General features: G+C 36.5%; 4 protein-coding genes and 8 non-coding genes across 16 annotated transcripts; 6 read left to right on the top strand and 6 right to left on the bottom strand.

The window, feature by feature from the left end:
- Window positions 1-270: 270 nt before the first annotated feature.
- famp-1 lies at window positions 271-10932 on the top strand (the record flags this gene model as incomplete). Of its 2 annotated transcripts, NM_067782.7 has the most annotated exons (14): window positions 271-473; window positions 1560-1794; window positions 2911-3213; window positions 3999-4208; window positions 4256-4353; window positions 5004-5282; window positions 6323-6448; window positions 6604-6870; window positions 8502-8678; window positions 8944-9060; window positions 9602-9734; window positions 9913-9994; window positions 10496-10677; window positions 10739-10932. In NM_067782.7, the coding sequence occupies 14 exons, from the start codon at window positions 275-277 to the stop codon at window positions 10797-10799; spliced, it is 2469 nt and encodes an 822-aa protein (NP_500183.2). The 2 variants fall into 2 exon arrangements, with proteins under 2 accessions (NP_500183.2, NP_001368349.1); NM_001380086.1 differs by lacking the exons at window positions 271-473; window positions 1560-1794; window positions 2911-3213; ... (7 more) ...; window positions 9602-9734; window positions 9913-9994 and having other exon boundaries at window positions 10634-10677; window positions 10739-10799.
- M70.10 lies at window positions 1828-1977 on the top strand. The gene has a single exon (NR_052965.1). It is a non-coding gene; the product is annotated as an Unclassified non-coding RNA M70.10 (non-coding RNA).
- M70.13 lies at window positions 2721-2800 on the top strand. The gene has a single exon (NR_052964.1). It is a non-coding gene; the product is annotated as an Unclassified non-coding RNA M70.13 (non-coding RNA).
- Window positions 2721-2800, bottom strand: M70.9. The gene has a single exon (NR_052963.1). It is a non-coding gene; the product is annotated as an Unclassified non-coding RNA M70.9 (non-coding RNA).
- Window positions 3331-3440, top strand: M70.11. Its single transcript, NR_052961.1, has one exon. It is a non-coding gene; the product is annotated as an Unclassified non-coding RNA M70.11 (non-coding RNA).
- M70.8 lies at window positions 3387-3440 on the bottom strand. The gene has a single exon (NR_052962.1). It is a non-coding gene; the product is annotated as an Unclassified non-coding RNA M70.8 (non-coding RNA).
- Window positions 3789-3840, top strand: M70.6. Its single transcript, NR_052960.1, has one exon. It is a non-coding gene; the product is annotated as an Unclassified non-coding RNA M70.6 (non-coding RNA).
- M70.7 lies at window positions 3789-3881 on the bottom strand. The gene has a single exon (NR_052959.1). It is a non-coding gene; the product is annotated as an Unclassified non-coding RNA M70.7 (non-coding RNA).
- On the bottom strand, window positions 4357-4475 carry M70.12. Its single transcript, NR_052958.1, has one exon. It is a non-coding gene; the product is annotated as an Unclassified non-coding RNA M70.12 (non-coding RNA).
- Window positions 10933-11558: 626 nt separating the features above from the next.
- Window positions 11559-18070, bottom strand: M70.1 (uncharacterized protein). 2 transcript variants are annotated; one of them, NM_067781.5, is made up of 8 exons: window positions 17981-18070; window positions 17873-17932; window positions 17737-17796; window positions 17165-17224; window positions 15025-17107; window positions 14619-14973; window positions 11733-11803; window positions 11559-11668 (listed from the first exon to the last, which is right to left on the bottom strand). In NM_067781.5, exons 1-8 carry the CDS (start codon window positions 18036-18038, stop codon window positions 11620-11622), a joined length of 2796 nt encoding a protein of 931 aa, NP_500182.1. In that variant the 5' UTR covers window positions 18039-18070; the 3' UTR covers window positions 11559-11619. The 2 variants fall into 2 exon arrangements, with proteins under 2 accessions (NP_500182.1, NP_001294651.1); NM_001307722.4 differs by lacking the exons at window positions 11559-11668; window positions 11733-11803 and adding an exon at window positions 12528-12730 and having other exon boundaries at window positions 17981-18049.
- A 2162-nt stretch (window positions 18071-20232) lies between these two features.
- M70.2 (uncharacterized protein) lies at window positions 20233-20897 on the bottom strand. The gene is made up of 2 exons (NM_067780.2): window positions 20805-20897; window positions 20233-20761 (listed from the first exon to the last, which is right to left on the bottom strand). The coding sequence occupies exons 1-2, from the start codon at window positions 20873-20875 to the stop codon at window positions 20236-20238; spliced, it is 597 nt and encodes a 198-aa protein (NP_500181.1). The 5' UTR covers window positions 20876-20897; the 3' UTR covers window positions 20233-20235.
- A 588-nt stretch (window positions 20898-21485) lies between these two features.
- M70.3 (uncharacterized protein) lies at window positions 21486-26272 on the top strand (the record flags this gene model as incomplete). Of its 3 annotated transcripts, NM_067778.4 has the most annotated exons (7): window positions 21486-21599; window positions 21670-21756; window positions 22511-22597; window positions 23204-23263; window positions 23321-25406; window positions 25458-25752; window positions 26144-26272. In NM_067778.4, 7 exons carry the CDS (start codon window positions 21542-21544, stop codon window positions 26216-26218), a joined length of 2748 nt encoding a protein of 915 aa, NP_500179.1. The 3 variants fall into 3 exon arrangements, with proteins under 3 accessions (NP_500179.1, NP_001360374.1, NP_500180.1); NM_001372741.2 differs by lacking the exon at window positions 21670-21756 and having other exon boundaries at window positions 21542-21599; window positions 26144-26218; NM_067779.6 differs by lacking the exons at window positions 21486-21599; window positions 21670-21756 and adding an exon at window positions 22317-22430 and having other exon boundaries at window positions 26144-26271.
- Window positions 26273-26763: the final 491 nt, after the last annotated feature.

The following is a 26763-nucleotide window of genomic DNA, read 5'->3' as shown; positions in this document are numbered from 1 at the left end:
TTTAAAAAATGCTCAGCCTATTTTTATTGATTTTTTAAGCAAAATGGTGTCTTACCTGAGCAAAAAGAATTTTAAAAATTTTGAAACTTTATTTAAAAAATTTTTGGCAAAAAAAAATTAAAAAATTTTTTTTTTTAATTTGAAATCCCGAATTTCAGCCGTTTTATTTTATTTTTTGGAATTTTTGTTATTTTTTATATAAAAAAAAAAGCCAAATTTTTCAATTTCAGCCCGAAACCCAAAAAAAAAAACCAAAAAATTCCCCATGTTCCAGATGATAAAGGTGAATTGGAGGCTTCTCCTATTATTACCACTACTACTCACCACATTTTTAATATTCAAATTTGCCACATTGGATGGTGATAATAATCCCGAAATTGCAAATATTGGTGGCGAAAAATCAATTATTGGAGGTATCGGGAAACCGAAGAGTTTGGTGGATCAGGTCCAAGAAGAGGGTGGAGCTTCAAGTGGTAATGCAGAAAAAAATACTATGTAAAAATGAAAATTTCAAGCAATTTCATTGTTAAATTTGAATTCCCCGCGTAATTTTACCCCTAAAAATGGGTTTTTAGAGTTTTTCTAAATCAATTTTCATTACTTTGGGGTTACTGTAGCACCAAAAGTACGCAAACACCAAAAATTTCACCCAATTTTGAGCTAGAGCTTTGGAATTTCAATTTCACCCCAAATTTAGGGGTGATAATAGGCGAGATATTCGAATTTAAATATAAAAATCCCCAAAAAAAAAAACTTGAGCTAAAGAAAATGTCGGGAAATTTTTGATGAAAATTGAAATTTCCCCAGTGTTCTGTAATTTTTAGAACAATTTCACTAGCAAATTCGATGTCCCCGTCGAATTTTACTTCTAGGCAACTTTTTCCTGGCCTTCTAGCTCAATTCTGACATTTTCAGGTTACTGTAGCCCCAAAAATACGCAAACACCGACTACCGTAACCCAAAACACCCGATTTTACGCAATTTTGAGCTAGAGCTCTGAAATTTTAGATTCTGTGACAGAAAATGACAGGGAATTCAAATTTTGTAATGAAATTTTCAGAATTGTTGTTTGAAATTTAAAAAAATTTGACAGATTTTCCAGGAAAAATTCATTTTTCTTCAAATTTCCGGCTCTCAACTGTGTTTTTCGAAATTTTCATTGTCAAATTCGAATTCATCGCCAGATTTTTACCCGAAACCCTGCATTTTCAGAGCTCCATCTCAAAATCGCGTAGAATTCGGTGTTTGCGTACTTTTGGCGCTACAGTAACCCTGAAAATTTTAAATTACACCTAGAAAGCCCAGAAAAAAGCGGTGAGAGGTGAAATTGAGTGGGAAATTCGAATTTTTTAAAGTGAAAATTGGATATTTCGAAGGAAAACAACTTTTTTTGAAACTTTAAACAAATTTTGAAAAAAAATTTGAAACAAAAAATTTTTTTCGAAAAATTTTTTTTTTCTCAAAAAAAGTCCCAACTAAGTTTTAGTAGTAATTTTTCATAAAAAATTTCAAATTTTCACCTTTTACACCCTAAAACCACACCCGCAAACCTTCTTCAGAATCCAAATGCTACTACGACAATCAGTGCACCCTACCGCAAATGCTCTTCCGAGTACGCAGCGAAACGGATAGTCAGCCTCCATTTGCGTGTCTCAACGATATTAAGCTATTCGACACGGATAACATTGGCCGCGGAATAAATGCGGCCATTTTGAACGGAACAACCGGTGATATCATCGAAAAAGCCACGTTTGACGTCACGGCGTCCGATGAGAAATTGATGACGTGGCTTTTGTGAGTTAGAGGGGCTTAAGGCCCGGTGGCCTGATTTTTTAGATTTGAAAAATATCGATTTTAAGCCAAGTTATGACGATTTGAAGGGTGGTGGCCTAGAAATCCAAATTTTCCGGCGGTTTCTAGGCCACCAATATCAAAACTGATAGGAAATGACAACTTGAGTTAGACGGAAGTTTCAGAATTCAAAAATATAGATTTAGAGCTAAGTTATGACGATTTGAAGTTGGTGGCCTAGTTTTCCACTGGAGGATTCTAGGCCACCAACTCCAAATTTCCATATCTCGGCTGAAAATCAACTTTTTAAAAATTTAAAAACGTTTATGCAACGGCTAAAATACTTTTTTACATGATTTGCAAGTTTTCTAAAGTTGATGGCCTAGAAATCCAAATTTCTGGGGATTTCTAGGCCACCATCGGGTCTGACTTGTTTGAAAGCTTATTTTAAAGGCCAGTTTCTGTTTTTTTTTCCACAATAATATAAAAATGTGATATATTTTAAATAACAAATAGATTTTTCTCTGAGTTATGACAGTTTTTGAGTTGCTGGCCTAGCTTTTTCTAGGCCACCAACTTAAAATCGCTGTTTTGAAAACTTAATTCATGGGGATTTCCTAGGTCATTTTTTAAGTGTCGAAATATCGATTTTTACAAACTGTATTTTTTTGTTTCTATTTGGTGGCCTAGCTTTTTCTAGGCCACCAACTCAAAACTGTCATAACTCGGCTGAAAAGCAACTTTTTGGAAGTTTAAAAAAATGTGTGTGAATAGTTAATAACCATCGCTACGTAGTTTAAGTTGATGGCCTAGAATTCCAAATTTTAGAGTTTCTAGGCCACCAACTCATAAGGGCGGTAACTTGGCTTAAGATTATTTTTTTTTGAGTTTCTTTAAGCTTTCGGATAGCCAATAAACGTTTTTACATTAATATCTAACTGGTGGCCTAGAATTCCAAATTTTTGAATTCCTAGGCCACCAACTTAAAACCGCCATAACTTGGCTCAAAGTAAATTTTATTGAAATTTCAAAATATCTCTGAATTGCGGAGAGTGTGTTCTACAGCCTAAAATCAAATCTGGAAGCCTAAAATATTTCTAAAAACTTCAAATTTTCCAGAAAAGTGCCCCACGCCTCGCTGCTCGTTGCCGCCTCATTTGGTGACGTGGCAGAGCACGTCTCCCGACAATCCCGCCAATTGTTCGCCGCTTTCGGAGCTCAAAAAATCGATAATTGGAGGGTGGGAAACGCCTACGCAATTATCGGACAACGTGGAATCCGCCGGGGAGAAGCCCACGAAACTGTCGCCAAGTTTTTGGAAGAAAACACGCAGCAAAAGCTCTTTGAAGGGTGTTTTGATCTACCGATTGCTGAAATTGGTGGAGAAGTTGAACTGAAAATCGATGGGCCGCCGGTGCATAGGTGAAAATTTTTGGTGGAAATCAGATCAAAATTGGATGAAAGAGATCGATTTTAAGTTGGTGGCCTAGTTTTGTAGTTCTAGGCCACCATATTTGAAAGAGGACCGCACAAGCTATCAAATACAGTTTTTAGATTTCAAATATATTGATTTTCAGCCAAATTAGAGCGATTTGAAGTTGGTGGCCTAGGAATCCAAATTTCGAGGTTTCTAGGACACCAAAAATTAATATAGTCTTATTTGTAGAGAAGCCAATGTGCTATCCAGGAAAGCTTTGATCTTTGGAAAATATGGATTTTGAGCGGAGTTATGATGATTTGAAATTGATGGCCTAGAAAAAGTTAGGCCACCAATTGGAAAACGGAGGATTTTCAGCATTTCTTGATAAAAATATAAGTTTTGAGCAATCCACAAAATAAAATTTGCTTCAAAAAAAATTTAATCACGTCACAGTGGCCTAGCTGTTTCTAGGCCACCAACTTGAAACCGTCATAATTTGCTCAAAATAAATATTTTTCAAAGTATCAAGTACTAGCCGTGATAGTACATTCTTTTCTCTACAATTTTGACTATATTGATTTTTGGTGGCCTAGAAACCCCGAAAATTTGGATTCCTAGGCCACCAACTTGAAATCGTCATAACTTGGTGGAAAATCGATATTTTTTCGATTTTCAAAATGAATTTTGAAGAGTCTTTGAGCGTCTTTTGTGTAGATTGGAGAAATGTATATTTTTAAAATTTTTAATATTCAAAAATTTAATTTTCGTGAAAAAAATTTTTTTGCAGAGCCGACGAATCAAAGCTCGCGGAGCTCGGAGCATTCGAGGCGGACTTGCTCCAACAAAACAAGGACGTCGAGTATGGCGGAAAATGGAAGAATTGCGGAATGGACCGCCCGTGTAACGAGGCCGACACAATTCCCGTCCACTTTTTCTCCGGCGAGCACAAGGATGATCATCCGAAAATGTGCATTGGTGGGCGGATGCTTTTTGATAAGTACGTGCTCATAGGCCGAAAATTATGAAGAAATCGATAAATTTCAGAGACCTCAACTCTGCCGGCCGTGGGCTTAACCTGGCGATGTTGGAGCCTAAAACTGGGAAAGTTACTGCAGTTGCACATTTTGACACTTATGAGGATGGTAGGCCAACTTTAGGAATTATCGATTATTTTTTCTGATCTCAAAAATATTGATTTTCGGCAAAGTTACATCGATTTGAAGTTGGTGGCCTAGTTTTGTAGTTCTAGGCCACCAAATTTGAAAGAGGACCGTATAAGCTATTTAATACAGTTTTCAGATTTAAAAAATACGAATTTTAAGCCGAGTTACAGCGATTTCAAGTTGGTGGCCTAGAAAATCAAATTTACGGGTTTCTAGGCCACCAGAAATTAATATGGCCTAACTTGTAGAGTGTTATATTGTAAATCTAGCAATACGCTTAAAATTCAAAAATATTGATTTTCCACCAAGTTACAGCGATTTCAAGTTTCAAGGTGGCCTAGTTTTTTTTTTTGTTGATTTTTCTAGGCCACCAAAAAACTTCAAATTGCTCTAATTTGGCGGAAAATCAATATTTTCGATCCATTTAATAAATTATTAGACCACCTAGATTTACTGGCCTAGCTCTGGACTTCTAGGCCACCAAGTGAAAAGTTAGGCCACCAACTTGAAAGCGTCGTAATTTGAGTGAAAATCAATGTTTTCGAATTTTTCAAAAACTAATTGATTTTTCTAATTGTGCCCTTTGGTGAAACCCAACAAAAATCTTAATAAACTTTTAAATTTTCCAGAATCCCACGGCTTGGAAGAATGGCTTGACGCGGTGCCGACCGGCTACATTGTAGCCGTTGTGAGCTTCGACGAGGCCTCTAATCAGCTGTCAGATATGGCTCGGCGCATCTTTTACGAGATGGGCTCCAGTATGATCGATCGGCTCAAATTCCGAGCTTCGTGGTATTTCGTCGGACAGAAGGGCATCGGCGCCTACACACCGTTTGAAGACCTGAATATTCCACAGGGAAATAACTGGGCAAATCCGATTCATACCTCATTTTGTTTGCCGAAATCTTGTTAGTACATGCTGAAAGTTTGGGGAAAAACGGGCCAAAATTGGCTGTGACACGGCTTTTTGAAGTTGGTGGCCTAAAAATTGAACATTTTGAATTTCTAGGCCATCAAGCTTATGCAGAATTTAATGAGCTATCCAATACAGTTTTCAGTTTTGAAAAATAGTAATTTCTAGCCAAGTTACGGCGCTTTTAAGTTGGTGGCCTAGAAATCCAAATTGACGGATTCCTAGGCCACCAAAAATTAATATAGACAAAATTGTAGAGAAAATGAAATACTGTTCAACAAACATTTGATCTCCGGAAAATATCAATTTTAAACCAAATTATGACGCTTTTAAGTTTGTGGCCTAGAAAAAGTTCGGCCATCAATTTCAAATTATCATAATTTTGTTGCTTAAAATAGATAATTTGATGGGGCTATTTACAATTTTTTACACGAAAACAAAATTTTCACAATTGTTGGCCTAGGATTTTTTTTTTAATTTCTAGGCCATCTTAAGTAGATTCCATATGACTTATAGACGTTGTAACGCATTAGCGCAGTTGAAAAACCCAATTTTTAAATTTCGAAAAGATCGATTTTCCGCCGAGTTATCACGATTTTAAATCGGTGGCCTAGAAAATCCTAGGCCACCAACAGAAAACTGTTATATCTTGGCTTAAAATTCATATTTTCAAAGTCTGAAAGTTTCACTGTAAGCCTTGTGCCTAGCTCTTCCTTTTTTTGAAAAGCTGTGGCCTAGAAATTTGAAATTTTGGATTTCTAGGCCACCAACTTGAAGCTACCATATCTTGGCTTAAAATTCATATTTTCAAAGTCTGAAAGTTTCACTGTAAGCCTTGTGACTAGCTCTTCCTTTTTTTGAAAAGCTGTGGCCTAGAAATTTGAAATTTTGGGTTTCTAGGCCACCAACTTGAAGCTACCATAACTTGGCTTAAAATCTATATTTTTCAAAAATTGAAAAACCCGTTTAATTTGAGAACTTCTTCGCTTCCAAACCAATATTCAAAATTTTTGAAAAAAAAAAAACTATTTTCAGTGCACAAATGGGCGGGCCGCCGGGACACATCATCATCGATGACGTCATCAGCTTCAAATGACGTCAGAAATTTGCCGAAACGACATTTCTGCGCAAAATATGACCGACATGAAGAGTTTTGTGGTGGTAAGTAAGCGTAGATTTTTTGGAAAAAAAAATTTCCAAAAAAAAAAAAAAAAATTTTTTTTTGAATCAATTTTTTTTGTTAATTAAAATTTTTCCAAAATTTCCTACTTTTCATATGTACACATTAGTAATTATCGATTTTTTTTTGCTTTCAGCCGCCAACCTTGACTCTCCAATAATGCCACGTCACCTCAGCGACGAACAACGCTCGTCGGACGCGATTTTCAACGTACCGATCCTTGTCGCGTCGGGTTTGGCACCGGATTCTTTGAGAATTACACTGGAATCATTGCTTAATCAGGAGGGTCTGAATACCCAAATGGTTCTAGTCACTTATGATAAGGAATACTCGGAAAATGCGGATTTGGTGTCGCTTTTTCATGTGAAAAGTGTGGCGATTCAGTCGAATGGCAGTTATAATGGTAGAAAAACTAGTTGGAAATCTGAAGAAATTGCAGAAAATCCGATGAAAATTGATCGAAAACCACCTGGTGGCCTAGGAAACCAAAAATTTGTGTTTCTAGGCCATCAATTTTTCTGAGAAAAATAAGGACAAAATCAACTTCATTTTTAGATTTGAAAAATATTGATTTTTAACCAAGTTACACCGGTTTTCAATTGGTGGCCTAGAAAACCAAACTTACGGGTTTCTAGGCCACCAGAAATCAATATGGCCTAACTTGAAGAGGACTTCCTCAGCAATCTAGTGAAGTATTTGAAATTTAAAAATATCGATTTTAAGCCAAGTTAAAACACTTCTAAGTTGATGGCCTAGAAACCTCCAGTGGAAAGTTAGGGCACCAGCTTTAAACAGTCATAACTTGGCTGAAAATGCATATTTTCCGAAGAAAAACAGTATTACAAATTGCCCAAGAAATGCGCTTTAAAATTGACAATATTAATTTCGGTGGCCTAAAAAAATCTCAAATTTGGATTTCTAGGCCACCAGAAATTAATATGGCCTAACTTGAAGAGGACTTCCTCAGCAATCTAGTGAAGTATTTGAAATTTAAAAATATCGATTTTAAGCCAAGTTAAAACACTTCTAAGTTGATGGCCTAGAAACCTCCAGTGGAAAGTTAGGCCACCAGCTTTAAACAGTCATAACTTGGCTGAAAATGCATATTTTCCGAAGAAAAACAGTATTACAAATTGCCCAAGAAATGCGCTTTAAAATTGACAATATTAATTTCGGTGGCCTAAAAAAATCTCAAATTTGGATTTCTAGGCCACCAGAAATTAATATGGCCTAACTTGAAGAGGACTTCCTCAGCAATCTAGTGAAGTATTTGAAATTTAAAAATATCGATTTTAAGCCAAGTTAAAACACTTCTAAGTTGATGGCCTAGAAACCTCCAGTGGAAAGTTAGGCCACCAGCTTTAAACAGTCATAACTTGGCTGAAAATGCATATTTTCCGAAGAAAAACAGTATTACAAATTGCCCAAGAAATGCGCTTTAAAATTGACAATATTAATTTCGGTGGCCTAAAAAAATCTCAAATTTGGATTTCTAGGCCACCAGAAATTAATATGGCCTAACTTGAAGAGGACTTCCTCAGCAATCTAGTGAAGTATTTGAAATTTAAAAATATGGATTTTAAGCCAAGTTAAAACACTTCTAAGTTGATGGCCTAGAAACCTCCAGTGGGAAGTTAGGCTACTCACTTTAAACAGTAATAACTTGGCTAAAAATTCATATTTTTCGAAGAAAATTAGTATTAAAAATTGCCCAAGAAATGCGCTTCAAATTTGACCACATTAATTTCGGTGGCCTAGAAAAATATATTTCTAGGCCACCAACTTCAAACTGTCATAACTTGGCTGAGAATCAATATTTTTAAATTTCAAAAGCTTTGCTAGACTGCTGAGGAAATATTCTTCGAGTTAGGCCATGGCCTAGAATCCCAAAAGTTTGGTTTTCTAGGCCACCAACTTAAAACTGTTATATCTTGGCTGAAAATCAATATTTTTGAATTTTCTAAAAACTATTAGATTTGATAATTTATGCTTTTTGTGAATTTCCAAAAAAATCCTAATTTTTCTAATTTTCAGCCCATCTTCTGTTGTCGCTGTCGAATGCTTTTTCCATTTTTCCGGATGCCTCTTCGGTGTTGGTTATTGAAGAAGACGTGACACTATCAACCGATTGGCTTCACTATTTCTCATCAATTTATGAGCCGTACAAGGCGGATTCCACTGTGGACTTGGCGCTGGCTTTTAACTCAAATGGTACGGGGGGAAATTGTGCTCCAAAATTTTTTTCGATTAAAAATTCGAATTCCCGATATTTTTCCACCCCAGAAGCCGAATTTTCAGAGCTATAGCTCAAATTTGCGTAGAATTTGGTGTTTGCGTACTATCGGTGCTACAGTAACCCGAAGAAAATTTCAAAAATTGAGCTAGAGACCCAGAAAAATGGCCAAACGGGGGTGAAATTTCACGGAGAATTCGAATTTCGACTAGAAAAATCTGTGTGAAAATCGATAGTTTTCAGGCTTCATCGACACTTCTGGCGATGGTCAAACGGTGTATCGCATCAAAAATCATCTTCCAATTGGATCGTATTTAATGAAGAGAGATTTGTACGAAAAACATATTCGGTTGAGAGAATGTTCGTTTTTTTTCCGAAAATTTTTGAAAAACAAATCGATAAAATTTTTTTGAAAATCGATAAAAAATTAAAAAATTTCAGTTTTAAAAAAATTTATTTAAAAAATTTAAAATTTCTGAAAATCAAGATAAATCAACAAAAAATCAATAAAATGTTCAATTTTCTAAAAATCAATAAAAAACTGTTTAAAAATCGATAAAAAGTTCCAAAAAAGGTCACAAAAAACACATTTTTGGGAAAATCGATTAAAAATTTTGGAAACGAGGCATTTTTTTTAATTGATTTTTTTAATTGATAAATTTTTTAAAAATTTCGAAATGTTTTTGAAAAAATCAATAAAATTTTCCATTTTTAAAAAGTTCTTTAAAAAATCAACAGAAAGTTCCGAAAAAGTAACTAAAAATTCTTGAAAAATGCCTCTTTTAATCGATAATTTTTTAAGAAAAATCGATAAAATTTTCAACAAAAAAAAATTCCGTAAAATTTGATAATTTTTTTTAGGAAAATCGATAATTTTTCAAAAATCAATACTTTTTTGCAGTCTGCTGTACGGAACGTGGCAATTGGGATCTCCGTGAATCGATTTCTCTAGTGCCGGCAATGTCACGTATTGAAATTCAAGTTGACGAGCTGGAAAAGAAAAATGTTCTTTTTCGGCGGAATCGCACCGCGACGTAAGGAAAATTATCGATCTTTCTAGTTAAAAATCGATAAAAATTGACAAAAAATTGATAAAATTAGCCGAATATCGATTTTTCAAATAAAAAAATTTTCGATTTTTGGAACTTTTGACGATTTTTCGAATATTTTATCGATTTTTCCGACATTTTTCATTGATTTTTCACTTTTCAGACAACAAAACTACCTAATCAATACGGAATTCGAGACTTCTGAAGAATATTTGACACATTTGAACCAACTTGTTCAGAATACGGTAGGTATTAGGGAAAATCGATAAAGTATTGATTTATCAGAGGAAAAATGAGAAAAATCGATAATTTATCGATTTATCAGCGGAAAAATGGAAAAAAAAACGCAATTTTATCGATTTTTCGGTTAAAAAATGATTAAATCAAAATTTTATCAATTTTTCGATTAAAAATTGATAAAATCGATAGATATTCGATTTTTCGCGTGAAAAATAGGAAAAATCGAAATTTTATCGATTTTTTTTATTAAAAAATTAATAAAATCGAAATTTTATCGATTTTTTTATTAAAAAATTAATAAAATCAATAATTTATCGATTTTTCGTTTGAAAAATCGATTAAAAAATAATTAAATCGAAATTTTATCGATTTATCGATTTTTCAGTAAAAATCGTTTCAAAATCGAAAATTTATGAAATTTGTGATCTAAAAAACACTTTTTTTGGTTTTTCTCGAATATATCGATGAAAAAAGATCGATAATTTTAAAAATTCTACTTTTTTCAGAAAAAATCGATACCGATCACCGAAATCCAATCGATTGGATGCGAAGCGTGGGCAGATCAACTGGATCGGCAACTAAAATCGATATTATTAACATATTCTGCAAAATCAGAAGTCGAATCGATTTTCGAGTGTTGGAAAATGTATTGGACACCGAAAATTCTCAGAAGTAACCGCGTCTTTAGGTAATATTGTTCGGGGAAATTATCTATTTTTTTAAATGAATATTTATCGATTTTTTTGCAGATTCTCCCTTCATCAAGCCATCGAGGTCATCATTGTTGCCGATAATCTTAAAATTAAATGATTTATCGATTTTCTGTTTGTAAATTTTTCGAATTTTCCGTGTTTGTGTGATTGATTTTCCCCCCATATTTAAGATACTGGTATATTATACATAATTGTTTCAGTTTTAAAATAAAAACATTTCTTGCCACTTTTTCTTTTTGTTTAATGGTGTTCAAAAAATTCAGACATGTTCAGGAAAAAGCAAACGATTTTTCCGGCAAATCGGCAAATTGCCGGAATTGAAAATTTCCGGCAAATCTGCAAATTGCCGGAATTGAAAATTTCCGGCAAATCGGAAAATTGCCGGAATTGAAATTTCCGGCAAATCGGCGAATTGCCGGAATTGAAAATCTCCGGCAAATCGGCGAATTGCCGGAATTGAAAATCTCCGGCAAATCGGCAAATTGCCGGGATTGAAAATTTCCGGAAAATTGCCGGAATTGAAAATTTTCGGCAAATCGGGAAATTGCCGGAATTAAAAACTTCCGGCAAATCTGCAAATTGCCGGAATTGAAAATCTCCGGCAAATCGGCAAATTGCCGGGATTGAAAATTTCCGGAAAATTGCCGGAATTGAAAATTTCCGGCAAATCGGGAAATTGCCGGGATTGGAATGTCTGGCAAATCGGGAAATTGCCGGAATTAAAAACTTCCGGCAAATCTGCAAATTGGCGGAATTGAAAATTTACGAAAAATTGCCGGAATTGAAATTTCCGGCAAATCGGCAAATTGCCGGAATTGAAAATTTCCGGCAAATCGGAAAATTGGCGGAATTGAAATTAAAAATAGAAAATCATTCATAATTTTTTTGCAATTCGAAGGAAAAAACCGGAAAAGGAATCATTTTTTATCTCTGAACGACTTCACACCTCTCATCGTGTCATCTTCTCTGAAAATTGAATATTATTGATACAATTCTCGCTCAAATATATTTAAGAATTGGATAAACTTACTGATCTTCATCGTTTCTTGTTCCAGTAGTTTCCGTATGAGTCATTGATTGGGAGATACAGTTTTGAGCGCTCTGGAAAAAATATTCCACTTTTCTTAAAAAGCAATTTCTGAAATTTCTCAAATTTGTCAAGAGTTTCTGGAACTTTTTGAAATCTTCCAGAAGATTTTCCTTGAATTTTTGTAAATTTTCTAGGAATTCTCTGGAATTTTCCAAAAAAATTAGTAGTTTTGAAAATGTTTTACCAATTTCTTTGAATTTCCTGAAACTTTCTGGAATTCTTGAAAAATTCTCTTCACTTTTCTGAAATTTTTTAATTGAATTTTCGAGAACCTGGGAATTTTTCAGTATTTTCGTATTTCAGCAATTTTATTTCTTTTTCGAATATTTAGGCTTAAGCTTAGGCATTGGTTTCGGCATTGGCTTATGCATAAGCATAGGCATAGGCATAGGCAGTTTTTTACTCAAATGTTTCTCAATTTTTCAACTTAAATATAAATTACTCAAAAAAACTCCATAAACAAAAGTCGGCAAAGGACACAAAATTCGATATATTTCCCAAAAATTTGATGAATTTCTTTTAAAAAAGTCGATAAATTTTACAAAAAATTCAATAATATATATAAAAGAAACTCAGTAGCTATTTTGCCGAAAAAAGGTAGAAATTTATCGATTTTTTAGAATTTATTATTGGAATATTTGTGTTTCTCAGAATTTATCGATTTTTCAAGGTTTTCTGAAAACGTGAATTTTCCCTCTGTTTGAAATACGAAAAGATTCTGTTACTAATGCGAAAAATCATATTCATCAATTTATTCTCAGTTCTCTCTCATCACCAAAAAATAGCATTTAAATCTCATTAATGTTCAATTTCAGGTTTCTCGGTGGTGGTTTCACATCTTTTGGCCAATCAATGGGAACAGCACCCTCCTCAGTAGTAGTATTTCCAGTAGTTTCTGTTGTTTGACCAACTGACTCGGTGGTACGATTTTGGTCAGTCTGGAACCAGAACAGTGCAACTATGTCAACTATCAGGGGTGGGCGGCAAACGATATTTCCGGCAAATCGGCAAACCGGAAAATTGGCGGAATTGAAAATTTCAGGCAACTCCGCAAATTACCGGAACAGAAATTTCCGGCTAATCGGCAAATTGCCGGAATTGAAAAATTACGGCATATCGGCAGATCAGCAAATTGGCGGAATTGAAAATTTCCGGCAAATCGGCAAATTGCGGAATTGAAAAAATTCCGGCAAATCAGCAAATTGCCGGAAATTGATAATTTCCGGCAAATCAGCAAGTCGCCGGAATTGAAATTTCCGGCAAATCAGCAAACCGGCAAATTGGCGGAATTGAAAATTTCCGGCAAATTGGCAAATTGGCCGAATTTAAAATTTCCGGCAAATCGGCAAATTGCCGGAATTCAAATTTCCGGCAAATCAGCAAATCGCCAGTATTGAAAATTTCCGGCAAACCGGCAAATTGCGGAATTGGAAAATTTCCGACAAATCAGCAAATTGGCGGAATTGAAAATTTCCGCCGGAAAAACGGCAATTGCTGAAAATTTCCGCAAATTGTGATTTTGCACATTTCTTTTTTTTTTGGAAATTCCAGAATTTCAATTTCAATCGGCAAAATTGTACGCATCCTATGAATGTTTCAACATTTTTTTTCCAGCAAGTCGGCAAACCGGCAATTTGCCGATTTTCCAAATTTGTCGACAAACAAATTTGCCGAACGGCACAAAAATAAATAACATTTTCATAGTATGATTATCAATTTTTAGGAACTTTATTGATTATTTCGGGAACTTATCGACTTATCAAAACAATCAAATTTCAGAATTTTTAGGAATATATCTATGTTTTATAGAGCTGCTTCAAAAGGTTCAGGCATTTATCAATTTTTCTAGCAGAAAATTCTGGTGTCTACGAGAATTTCAATTCAAATCGGCAAAATTGTATGCATCCTATGAAGGTTCCTACATCTATTTTTCCGGCAAATTGGCAAACAGACAATTTGCCGTTTCGCTGGATTTGTCGACAAACAAATTTGCTGAACGGCAATTGCCGGATTTTCATCAGTTTTTTGCAATGTTATTCAAATTAATAAATCAATTTTCCAGAATAAACATATTAGAATTGTTAGGTAGAGGCATTTATCGATTTTTCTAGCGGGAAATTCAGGTTGCTATTGCCATGATCAATGATCATCAAGAAAACAATTCATCAATTTATTTGCACTAAAAAGTGAATATTTATGGAATAAATCCTTTCGGAACGAATTTCGCCGAAGGAAGATCTACCGAAGGATCATCAGAAGTTCCTTGATCTTCAGTCGTTTACTGTTTCAGTTTGATCAATCTGCAAATTATCTGATAGTCCTTGACTGTTCTCAAAAATCGAAATGTTCTCAAAATGCCGATAAACCCCTCATAACATCAAAAAGTTCTCACAAAATCAATAGTCCTCAAAATTCGATCAAATTTCATTAGAATCAAAAACAAATAAACTCTCCAAACACTTCTGAGAAAATCGATAAATTTGACAGGGACGTCAAAAATTGAAAAAAAAATAAATATTCCAAAAACCGATAAATTTCTTGAAAAATGGATGAATCCTCCTCGTCCCAAGCTCGTTATTAAAAAAAAATTAAATTACTAAAAACAATATTTAATTTTTCAAAATTCCGTGAATTCCTCAAAACTCGATAAATATTTTCGAAAAATCAATAAAGTCCTTAAAAATCACACGCAACAGGCATTCGCCGCGCAACAGGCATTCAAAGATTCCGCCTGAAAAATTAATGCAACTTTCGTGGCTTTGCCTATTTTCCAAAAAAGGTACCCAAAACTAGTATCTAAACAGGAAAAGTTTTTAAAAAACTCACACTTTGATCCTCAGTTTTCGTGTTGGTTGCATCGACTTTACTGGCAGCGCTTTTGTGTGCAGGTTTCGGCGTAACTTCAGTTTTTGGCTTCTCGGTCTCGGCTTTCTTAACATTAACGTCCTTCGGCTTCTCATCTTTAGCTGGAGGTGCAGGAGCAACTGGAACTTTGGCAGTTTGAGGCGTAGGATTGACCGGAACATCTGGTTTTGGCTTGGGGGCAGAGGGCTTGGTGTCTTTTTTCTTAAAACACAGTAATTTTCTGGACCACAAAATAAGCACAACGATGATAAGGATGAGAAGAGGAATTAAAATTGAGACTTCGATAATGATGATCATGTTGCTATTTGAGGAGTCGCTGGAATTGAGAATATATTATTAGACAGTTGATTTATCAATGTAATCTCACCCATTGTCACCTGCGGTCTTTCCACTCAAAGTATCCTTATTTGCATTTGAGAACACCAATGCAAGACCATTTAGAGTTGTTGAAATGTCGTTCAATGGTCCATTGAATTTTGAAAATTGTAGATCCAATGGCTCAACACTTTGGAGTGAACTCTTGAGCTCGTCAAGCTTCTGTTGTTGGGAATCGTCTTTCAATTTTTGTGATAATTCATCAATCGCCAAAATCTTCAGATCTGCTTGGATGTCCACACTCGGAAGTTGACTGAGACCTTTGAACATTGCAGTAAGAGCAACAAGAGTGTCATTAGCTGGCTTCTTGATGCTTGATCTCCAGGATTCAAGTTTTCCCAAAAGAAGAACCAAACTGTGTTGAAGAGCATGAAAATCGCCGTATTTGGAGCCAACCGCAAGATTCAAGGCTTCACTGCTCACACTAATCAGTCCTTCTTCAACAGTATCTCCATCTTCAATAATTGAATAAAGTGCAGCTTTTTTCTCTAGAACCTTGCCGGAATTCACAATAGCAGTGGCAACACTTCCCAAAGGAAGCGAATACTTTTGTAAGTCCTTCAACATTCCAACTTCTCCAGTATTTTTGTTTTTCTTGATATTTGAAAGCGCATCCCGTACAGGTTTGATTGATGAAGAAGATCCAGCAATTCCAGAAGACGCTGTTTCTAGATTTTTGAAGAATTGCTGATCGCTTTTCAGTTCACGGAGCTTCAATGCTACTTCTAGAACATTTGAAATTGGACCAAAGTCGTCTTTCTTGTTTTTCAGACAGTCAAAAACGCCAATGACAGGTTTAACAATACCATTTTCTTTAAATTCAACAATTAGGTCTGATTCTGATTTTAATTTAGTGGCAAGCAACGCCACTGTTTCACGATTCTTGATCAGTGCAACACTCGACTTCAGTTGACGAGTGAAAGTTTTGAGTGTCTCAACAGGTATTGAATCCAGCGAGTTTCCCAATTTCGACGTAGCAATCAATTCAGAGATCTTTTTAACAGCGTTGAGCGTACGTTCTAATAACTGGGAATTCTGACTTGCTGTTACCACTGATTTCACATGACTACCCACAGAAAAATACTTGCATAGTATGATCGAATCAATCACCTTCTTTGCTGATATTTGATCATTACGTGAGTTTTCAATAAGCTTCTCTAAACGAGCAGCTTCCGAAGCTGAGTGTTTCATAGTTCCAACTCCTTTCAACTTCCCATCCAACACTGCAGCAGTTGTACCCAGTTCTTTGAAGTTCTTCAACCCGTCAACCGTACGATTCATGGTTTTCTGAATCCATTCATCCTTTAAATCCACTTCAATCTTCTGCAAGTCCTGTACACCATTTGAGAAGCCTGCAGTGTATTTGCCAAAGATGTTTGTAGAACGTGAAGCCACTGTGCTCATCATCTTGAAAATAGTAGTAACTGGGAGCTTCTTAATATTTTCGATGTCTGCATCCATCGAGTTCACATCGCTTGTTTTTGATATTATGATATCTTTGAACGCGGAATTCTCGTAGAAACTGAATACTTTCACAGCCGAATGAAATGGTGCCAATTTGGAAAGAGTGTCCAAACCTCCGTTGGTTGCATCGATTGCACTTCTGACTGATTTGATAATTGCTTCTAGAGACTTTTTCGCAGTCGCAATTGATGCTCGTGAGTCCAATAACTTCAGTGTTTCACTCACCGCAAATATCTCGAAAATTTTCAAATCAAGCTTTTCAATTTTTTCGAAAACTTTGAATGCTTCTTTGTCCGGAATACTATTCAAATCGCCAACATTCTTCCACATTGTTCTGACAGTTTGAGCATCTACAATTGCTTTATGAAGATCCACAGAGCCTGCTCCTGATATTTTTTCACTGGCTTCCTCCCATTTTGCAATAACATCATCCACCTTTGTCTTATCGAACGTCTCCAAGTCTTTCAGTTTGACACCTCCAATATTCAATAAGTCAGTGATAGCTTCATCCGATGGAATCGAGTTGTCAACTAATCCATTATAGAGGCTAATTGCACTCACGACACGAGCAAGCATTGGAATACGTTTCATGAGTAGTGAATAGGCATAGTCTGCAAATTAATTGTATATTAGGAATTATTGTGTTGAATATTTTCTATGATGCTCACCATTTTCTGCTCTTTTCAGACGATGCAAAAACTTGTTCGGTTTGAATTGTGGTGGAGAATCTGAAATTTAAAAAAAACTTTCGATTTAAAGCGAAGAAGACATGTAAGAGACACGTCTGTAAAGCTATTGTTCAAGAATTTTATAGACACTTGTGAAGCTAGATTCCGTTAGTGTGGTTGATGGGCAGTTGGCCCGACCAAAGGGGGGATCCGAGCGTACGACGCCTCCCATCATTTCGGACTCGTTACTGGCCGATACACCTGATCTGATTCCAACCCATCTGGGTATCATGCATCCTTAATTAGGGCTCCCATGCGGTCGCCGCATGTATTCAAACGTATAGTGCGGCGCGGAACCCCGAACGTGTCGGCCGCTTCCAAATAACTACCTTTCGCATTTCATTGCACACACACAGCGGCGCGCGGCGATGGCGTGAGTCCCGCATTTCGCGCCTCGCTCAGCTGGGAGCCCTATGAACCAGAGGTGACCTGAGCGGGGATTGAACCCGCGCAATGTGAGTTAGAGCAGCGCACCTTACCCACTAGACCACACTACTACTTGTAAAACTTACAATTTTCGGCTCTTTTCTGACGGTCTGGATGAGCAATCAGTTTGTCGCGTGGTGTAGAATCTGAAATTGAAATATTGGATTAGTTGCAAACTGCGATTTACAGAACACGAAAAACTAAATCAGTTGACTTTCTTACCTCTGATATTTTCATGTGGACCTCCGACTATTTTAGATCCTTGAGAAGTTGGGCGGGAAGCTGGAAAATGTACAGATTTCATGAAGGATATGACAGCTTGAAACTCACATGTACTGGAGAATAGGATCACTAGAGCTCCTAAAGTAAGCCAAAGACTCTTCATCATCTCGATCGATTGGCTTCGAGAAATGATTAAAATTATGATGACAATTCAAAATCAACTGTTTTCTTTTGAGAAAAACAACTATCCTATACGTGGAATAACGTGTATTGTTTTATTTTTTTAATTCCACGTGTTTTTATGTTTTGCCAGAAAGCAAACAAGGTTTCACGTAGAATCATTACCTATATATAAAAAAATAGTGTCCGTTTGTTAAGAAGTGACGTCATAGCTTACAAAGGCAAGGCGTTTTCGGCTGTTGGAGGGATATTAGTTTGGGGTTAGTAGTGGGATATGGTCGGGGTACTGTAATAGTACTGTAGGAGTACTGTAGGAGTACGGTAGGATTACTGTAGTTTAGGAAAAATTGTGTTTTAGTCTTTTGAAGAGATATAGATTTGGGGTTAGTAGTGGGATATGGTCGGGGTACTGTTGTACTGTAGGAGTACTGTAGGAGTACTATAGGATTACTGTAGTTTGGGAAAAATTGGCTTTCCGTCTTTGGAAGGGAAATTGGAAACTTCGGGAAAATTCTAGAATGTTCCAGAACCTTCTGGAAAATTCTGAAAAGCTTTAGAACCTTCTGGAAAATTCTAGAAAATTCTGGAATGTTGCAGAACCTTCTGGAAAATTCGAAAAAATTCTGGATTGTTCTAGAACCTTCTGAAAAATTTAAAAAATGTTGCTGCGAGATCTTCGTGGCGAGACCCATCGTGGCGAAACCCATCGTGGCGAGACCCATCGTGGTGAGACCCATCGTGGAAAGACCCATCGTGGCGAGACCCATCGTGGTGAGACCCATCGAGGTGAGACCCATCGTGGTGAGACCCATCGTGGTGAGACCCATCGTGGTGAGACCCATCGAGGTGAGACCCATCGTGGTGAGACCCATCGTGGTGAGACCCATCGTGGTGAGACCCATCGTGGTGAGACCCATCGTGGTGAGACCCACCGTGGTAAGACCCAAAATTTTGACGGGAAATTTAAATTTTCTGAAAAAAATATTTTGGAGGGAAATTTAAATTTTCTGAAAAAAATATTTTGGAGGGAAATTTAAATTTTCTGGGAAAAATATTTTGGAGGGAAATTTAAATTTTCTGAAGGTTCTAAAATTCTGGAAATCTAGAATCTTCTGGAAATTTCGAAAAAATTCTGGAATGTTCCAGAATTTTCTAGAAAAATCGAGAAAATTCTGGAAGTGTATGTGTGTCAAATACTTTTAATGGTGCCAGTCGTTGCCCGCGCCGTAGGCGCGGTCAGCGGCTGGTTACTTAATAAAATAAAACAACTTTTAAGCTGGGGTTTGTTAACAAAATGAACAATAACTAACAAATCATCAGTTAGCACGCGCGTGCTCCGACTGGTCAACTCTAAACTGAAGTCAAATTTCAAAACTGCTAAAATTTAGCCTCTTTTCAGATAAAACGTTCTTTTTCCTGATTTCTGAATGTTTTGAAGCCCCACAAATTTTCTATAACTGAATTTTCGACAGCTTCTGATGTTTTCATAAGAATAAATTCATGAAAACTTACTCAATTCTAAATAAATTGAATTACCTTCAAAAACCCAACGAGCTTCCTTTTGTTGATACTGTACTGTACAATCAGCTAATCAGAACAAACTGAACTTCCGTTTCTGTGGATTCTAGGTGTGCGGCTAATTTGCCGAATTCGCTGAGGTCGGCAAATTTCGACACTTCGCCGCACACATCAAAACTATGACGATACAGTTTTGACGAAAACTATTGATTTTGACACCAAACATTTATTAAAATTACACAAATTGAATTATTTTGATGTTGAAGCAAACAGTAAAAACTTATTCAGAAACCAGATGTGTGTTAAGAATTCAGTAGATTTGGTGCTCCAAAAAAACATTTTTAAATCAAATTTTACGAAGGTTGTTAAGGACGGCAAATTTTGCGATCTGCCGCACACCCTTGTTCTAGACGATATGGTGTATGTTTTTCGGAGCCACGGTAGTTTTTCAGCATTAACAACGAAATTTATCGTTTTTAGATCATCGAAATATCCAAAACACACTTTTCACAATCTAATACGCGGTTGAAAACTTAAAAAGGTCAACCACAAAAACCTTTGGAACGATTTTTTAAACCAATGAGACCCTCATGGAATAATATTATTGAAAAATTAATAAAGTATTCTACACGAAGATGATTTATCGAGTCAATGGATAACTTATTTCACTCTTTATTTTTAGTTTTCTTCTTTTCAGGTGCTGCCACCGCACGCTCCTTAACTTTTTGCAATCTCAGTCTGTCTTTTTTGGATAAATCGGCAGGAAACAGTGACGATGGTCCTTGCGTAGTTGTCGTGTCATTTCCCTGGGTAACCGTCTGATTGTCAGCTGCAGCTTTCAGTTCTGAGTTCGTCTTTTTAATTGATTTTTCTTTTTGGACTCTCTGGGTCATTGTCATTCCTCTTTCAGATGCCATAGTAGTTCTTGTGGGATCCTTTGAACTCTGATCTATAGTTGATCCAGCACCAGTGGTTGCTGTTGCTTTTTTCATTTTCTCTGACTTGACCTTTTCTTTCTTCTTTGTACTTTTGGCTTTCTCCCGATTCTCCGACTTGACCAACTCGTCACATCCCAAGTGTCTATTTCCAAATTGTTGTTGAGAATGTAGTTCCAATTTTTCCGATCGCTGTGCATTAATGAGATAATCCACAAACCGTTGTCTTCTACTAGGATAGTGAATCTTCTTCTTCCTAAAAACATGTTTTTACATAACTTTTTACAGGTAAAACATACTCAAAACGACGCGAAGCGTACCACAAAAAGAAACAAATGAGCCAGGTGAACAATGTTGTAATGATAGTCATTGCATATGGCAAGGGAACATCTTAACTGGCTTTTCCAATGCTCATAATGTTATCAGAGGTGAGTATAGCGCATTTAAGATTGTGAATATTATCGAGACGTAGAAAAATGCACCTTTTGAATTGAAAACGTTGTGGAAACGGGCTCCACGGCTTAAAGACCCGCCTCCAAAGGTTCGGTCCTGTTAGGCAGAAATTCTAGGCCAGCTCATTCTCGGTTCCAAGGCCTGCCGATTTACGAGAATTCATTCATTTTTGAATTAAATTCTACATGATTTTGTGAAATATAGTTCAAATTCAAGAGTTGGATTGTGTTTTTCCCATATGTACTGGACACTAATATCAATAGAACTCCAGCAGTAGGCTGAATATTCTTCATCGCTCCGAACATCCGATTCGCTTAAAATATTCAAAAAATCGATAATAAAAAACCAATCAAAATTAACTAGTTTACACGTCGAATTAATATGCACTTACTATTGTTTTTGTCGATTTTTTTAATGTTCACGTAAAAGATTAGTTTGAATTATTAGAATAAAACTAAATTTAAAATTAATTTGTACGCGTTAATTCCACGTAAAGGCTAATTGGTTTTCCAAACAAAAAAAAGTTTATTTCGAATTGTCATCACATTTTGAATCATTTCCCGAAGTTAATCGGACGATCGAGATGAAAAAGAATATTCTGATCATTATCGGAATTCTTTTGATATCAGTCTTCTGTATATGTAAGTTTTTTTTTTCATATTTGGATGCTTATATATCAACTGCCGCCATATAAAAATATGGTCATTTCAGCTTCTGGTTCAGCGCCATTCAAGCAATCGGAAACTGCCAAAACTTCAGATTTCACTGCTTTTTCCAATGCTCATAATATTATCATAGGTATGTTAGGGATATATTGTTGCTAAAGCAGCAACATTGCATTGAATATTATTGAGGCGCAGAAAAATTCCTATGTTGAATTGAAATCAATGTGGAAACGCGCTCCACGGCCAATTGAAAGAGTCCGCCCCCAAAGTTGGGTCTCGTTAGGTAGAAATGCTAGGTCAGCTCATTCTCGGCTCCAAGGCCAGCCGTGTTTCCACATGTACTGGTGACTAATATCAATGGAACTCCAGCAGCAAACTGAGTAATTTTCTTAATTTCGAATGTTTGATTTGCTTCGAGAACCTATTAAAATTATGATTACAATTGAAATATACTTTTTTGGAGTGATTTTAGCGTCAAGTTGTGATTTAAAGTTTCCTTTTTGAATTGAGTAATAAAATTAATTTTTAAAAATAAACGTTAACACGTGGAATTAATATGTTTTGTCATTATTTTCGTGTTGTTCACGTGAACTTTAATTAATTTGAACTTTTCCAAAGAACAAAAATTAAAATAAATTCGTACACGCTAATTCCACGTAAAGGCTAATTGGTTTTCCAAACAAAAAAAAGTTTATTTCGAATTGTCATCACATTTTGAATCATTTCCCGAAGTTAATCGGACGATCGAGATGAAAAAGAATATTCTGATCATTATCGGAATTCTTTTGATATCAGTCTTCTGTATATGTAAGTTAAATATTTGGATGCTTATTCAACAACTGGCGCTGACGCTGGAACAACTGGATAAAAATTATTCAATTTTTCAGCTTCTGGTTCATCGCCATCCAAGCAATCGGAAACTGCCAAAACTTCCCATTTCACCGACTTTTCCAATGCTCATAACGTTATCAGAGGTGAGTAGAGGGAATTTTAAGATTGTGAATATTGTCAAGACGCAGAAAAATGTCTCTTTTGAATTGCAAGTTGTGGAAACGCGCTCCACGGTCAATTGTGAGAGCTCCGCCTTATACAGTTGGGTCTCGTTAGGTATTTGTTGAGCCGAATTCCAACATGTTTCCATTTGTTTTGAAACTTCTCTTAATGCTTAGTTTTTTTAAATGCTAGGCCAGCTCATTTTCAGCTCTAAGGCCAGACGATTTACTAGAAATTATTGATTTTTTGCAATGAAATTCACGTAATTTTAGGGATAATTTCCTTGTTTTTTCCACGTGAACTACACAGCCACGTATTAAAACGATTATCAATAGATTATCATTAGAGCGCGTCTGGCATTCACATTTCTACTAAAATTTTAATACAACGTAAAAGTCAACAAAACACGAAAAACAACACGAAGTAGACACCACAAATACCTACCGAGACCCAACTCTAGAGGACGGAGCTTTGCCAATTCGCTGTGGAGCGCGCTTGCACCTAGATTTCAAAAAGCTCACTTTTCTACGTCCATAGGTTGCAGATTTCTTCTTATTTTCTAATGGAAATATATTTACTAATTTCAGATTCTCCACCACAATTCAAACCGAACAAGTTTTTGCATCGTGTGAAAAGAGCAGAAAATGGTGAGCATCATAGAAAATATTGAACAAAATTATTCCCAATATACAATTAATTTGCAGACTATGCCTATTCACTACTCATGAAACGTATTCCAATGCTTGCTCGTGTCGTGAGTGCAATTAGCCTCTATAATGGATTAGTTGACAACTCGATTCCATCGGATGAAGCTATCACTGACTTATTGAATATTGGAGGTGTCAAACTGAAAGACTTGGAGACGTTCGATAAGACAAAGGTGGATGATGTTATTGCAAAATGGGAGGAAGCCAGTGAAAAAATATCAGGAGCAGGCTCTGTGGATCTTCATAAAGCAATTGTAGATGCTCAAACTGTCAGAACAATGTGGAAGAATGTTGGCGATTTGAATAGTATTCCGGACAAAGAAGCATTCAAAGTTTTCGAAAAAATTGAAAAGCTTGATTTGAAAATTTTCGAGATATTTGCGGTGAGTGAAACACTGAAGTTATTGGACTCACGAGCATCAATTGCGACTGCGAAAAAGTCTCTAGAAGCAATTATCAAATCAGTCAGAAGTGCAATCGATGCAACCAACGGAGGTTTGGACACTCTTTCCAAATTGGCACCATTTCATTCGGCTGTGAAAGTATTCAGTTTCTACGAGAATTCCGCGTTCAAAGATATCATAATATCAAAACCAAGCGATGGGAAGTCGATGGATGCAGACATCGAAAATATTAAGAAGCTCCCAGTTACTACTATTTTCAAATTGATGAGCACAGTGGCTTCACGTTCTACAAACATTCTTGGCAAATACACTGCAGGCTTCTCAAATGGTGTACAGGACTTGCAGAAGATTGAAGTGGATTTAAAGGATGAATGGATTCAGAAAACCATGAATCGTACGGTTGACGGGTTGAAGAACTTCAAAGAACTGAGTAAAACTGCTGCAGTGTTGGATGGGAAGTTGAAAGGAGTTGGAACTATGAAGCACTCGGCGTCTGAAGCTGCTCATTTAGAGAAGCTTATTCAAATGTCGAGTAATGCACCAATATCTGCACAGACAATTATTGGATCTATCAAGCCATGTACCCCTGTTGCTGTGGATGGGAAACATCAGAAATCAGTGGTAACAGCAAGTCAGAATTCCCAGTTATTAGAACGTACGCTCAACGCTGTTAAAAAGATCTCTGAATTGATTGCTACGTCGAAATTGGGAAACTCGCTGGATTCAATACCTGTTGAGACACTCAAAACTTTCACTCGTCAACTGAAGTCGAGTGTTGCACTGATCAAGAATCGTGAAACAGTGGCGTTGCTTGCCACTAAATTAAAATCAGAATCAGACCTAATTGTTGAATTTAAAGAAAATGGTATTGTTAAACCTGTCATTGGCGTTTTTGACTGTCTGAAAAACAAGAAAGACGACTTTGGTCCAATTTCAAATGTTCTAGAAGTAGCATTGAAGCTCCGTGAACTGAAAAGCAATCAGGAATTCTTCACAAATCTAGAAGAGATTTCATCTGAAATCGCTGGATCCTCGTCACCTATCAAATCAATTCGTGATGCAATTGCAAACATCAAGAAGAGCAATAATACTGAAGATCTGATACTGTTGAAGGACTTGCAAAAGTATTCAGCTCCTTTGGGAAATGTGGCCACTGCACTTGTGAATGCCGAGAAGGTTCTGGAGAAGAAGGATGATTTGTATTCAATTGTTGAAGATGGAAAGACTGTTGAAGAAGGATTGAGTTCTTTCAATGAAACCTTGAAGCGTGCGGTTAGCTCCAAATGGGGAGACTTTTCCGCTCTTCAACACAATCTGGTTCTGCTTTTGGGAAAACTTGAATCCTGGAAATCAAGCATCAAGAAGCCAGCTAATGACACTCTTGTTGCTCTTACTGCAATGTTCAAAGGTCTCAGTCAACTTCCGAGTGTGGACATCCAAGCAGATCTGAAGATTTCGGCAATTGATGATTTGTTACCCTTACCTATATCTCAAAAGCCAAAGCTTGACGAGCTCAAGAGTTCACTCCAAAGTGTTGAGCCATTGGATTTGCAATTTTCCAAATTCAATGGAGCATTGAAGGACATTTCAACAACTTTCAACGGGCTTCAATTGGTGTTCTCAAGTGGAAAAACGGGAAATAAAACTGTTTCGAAAGGCCCAGCTGCAGTGAAGAAAGCGTGAGTTTCCATAATATTAAACTATTTTCTAATGTATTCTCCGAATTTCAGGCAGGCTTCAACTCCACCTCCAGCATCAGACAATTCCATGATGATCATCATTGCTGTCTCGGTTGCAGTTGTGCTCGTCGCATCCATCCTGATTGTCGCTGGTTTGTGGTTCTTTGGATTTTTGCCGTTTTGCCCGAGAAAGAAGAACTCGAAGACTGCCGGAAGAGATCAAAAGGGGAAAAGCAAGAAGACTAAGAAGGGCAAGAGCAAGTCGGGCAAGGAGCCGGTGCCAATTTCCGAAGCAACAAACTCGACACCCTCTGGGGAAGATGGATCCAAGATTGACACTATTAGTGTGAGTTGTAGATATTTTATTGGTGTATGGTCAGATACAATTTGCAAAACTACAAGCACATTTAGAGCTTCAAAATGTAAAGTGTAGTAAAATTTATAGAAACTGGTTTTGTTTCCTTTTTTGAACATAGTTTTATCGATTTTTCAGAAAAAAATGTAACTATTTTACAATATTCTCGATTTTCAAATTTCGTGTATCACCATATAATTCCGCGAAAAATCGATAAAAGTCCTAAATTTTTGCTGAAAATCAATAATTAAAAATCAATAAAAATTTTTCAATTTCTTATATAAAAGAAATCTTTAGAATCTAAAAAATCAGACACTTCCAAAACATTTTTTAAAATGTTGGAAAATTTTAGAAAATTAGCAGTAAATCACACTAATTCCAGAAATCGAAGACGGAGCCAATTCGAGCACCACCAAAGGACGAAGGAAACTACGAGGATCTTGCAATTCCACAATAGCTCTCATTCTTTCTTTGCTTTTATCGCTCACAATGAAAATCTGTGGAAAATGATGAAAAATTTCTGAAAAAGGAGCATTAGAAACTTTAAATTTTAAGTCCAGGCCGACCATGAACAGATTGCTAGGTCTTCAATGCAGGCGCCAAAACAACTACCGCGCCTTGCGGCGACCTCCGCCTGCCTCGCGCCTTCTGAATAGTGCGGCACGGAACTCGAAAAATGTGCCCAGTCGGCCGATCATGAACAGATTGCTGGGTCTTCAATGCAGGCGCCAAAACAACTACCGCGCCTTGCGGCGACCTCCGCCTGCCTTGCGGCAACCTCCGCCTGCCTCGCGCCTTCTGAATAGTGCGGCACGGAACTCGAAAAATGTCGGCCGCGACGCACTATGTGGTGCAGAAATCAGGCGAGAGGTCGGCAGGTTGGAGGCAGGCGTCAGGCATTATCTCCCATGGAAGCCCTAGAATCTTTCAATGCTGAACTAGTTAAATCGCTAGTTTTCCCGGAAAAATCGATAAACTTATAAAAAATCAATAATTTCATAG

This window comes from Caenorhabditis elegans, chromosome IV (assembly GCF_000002985.6).
Source record: "Caenorhabditis elegans chromosome IV".
NCBI lineage: Eukaryota > Metazoa > Nematoda > Chromadorea > Rhabditida > Rhabditidae > Caenorhabditis > Caenorhabditis elegans.
This window is presented reverse-complemented; position numbering and strand designations above follow the sequence as displayed.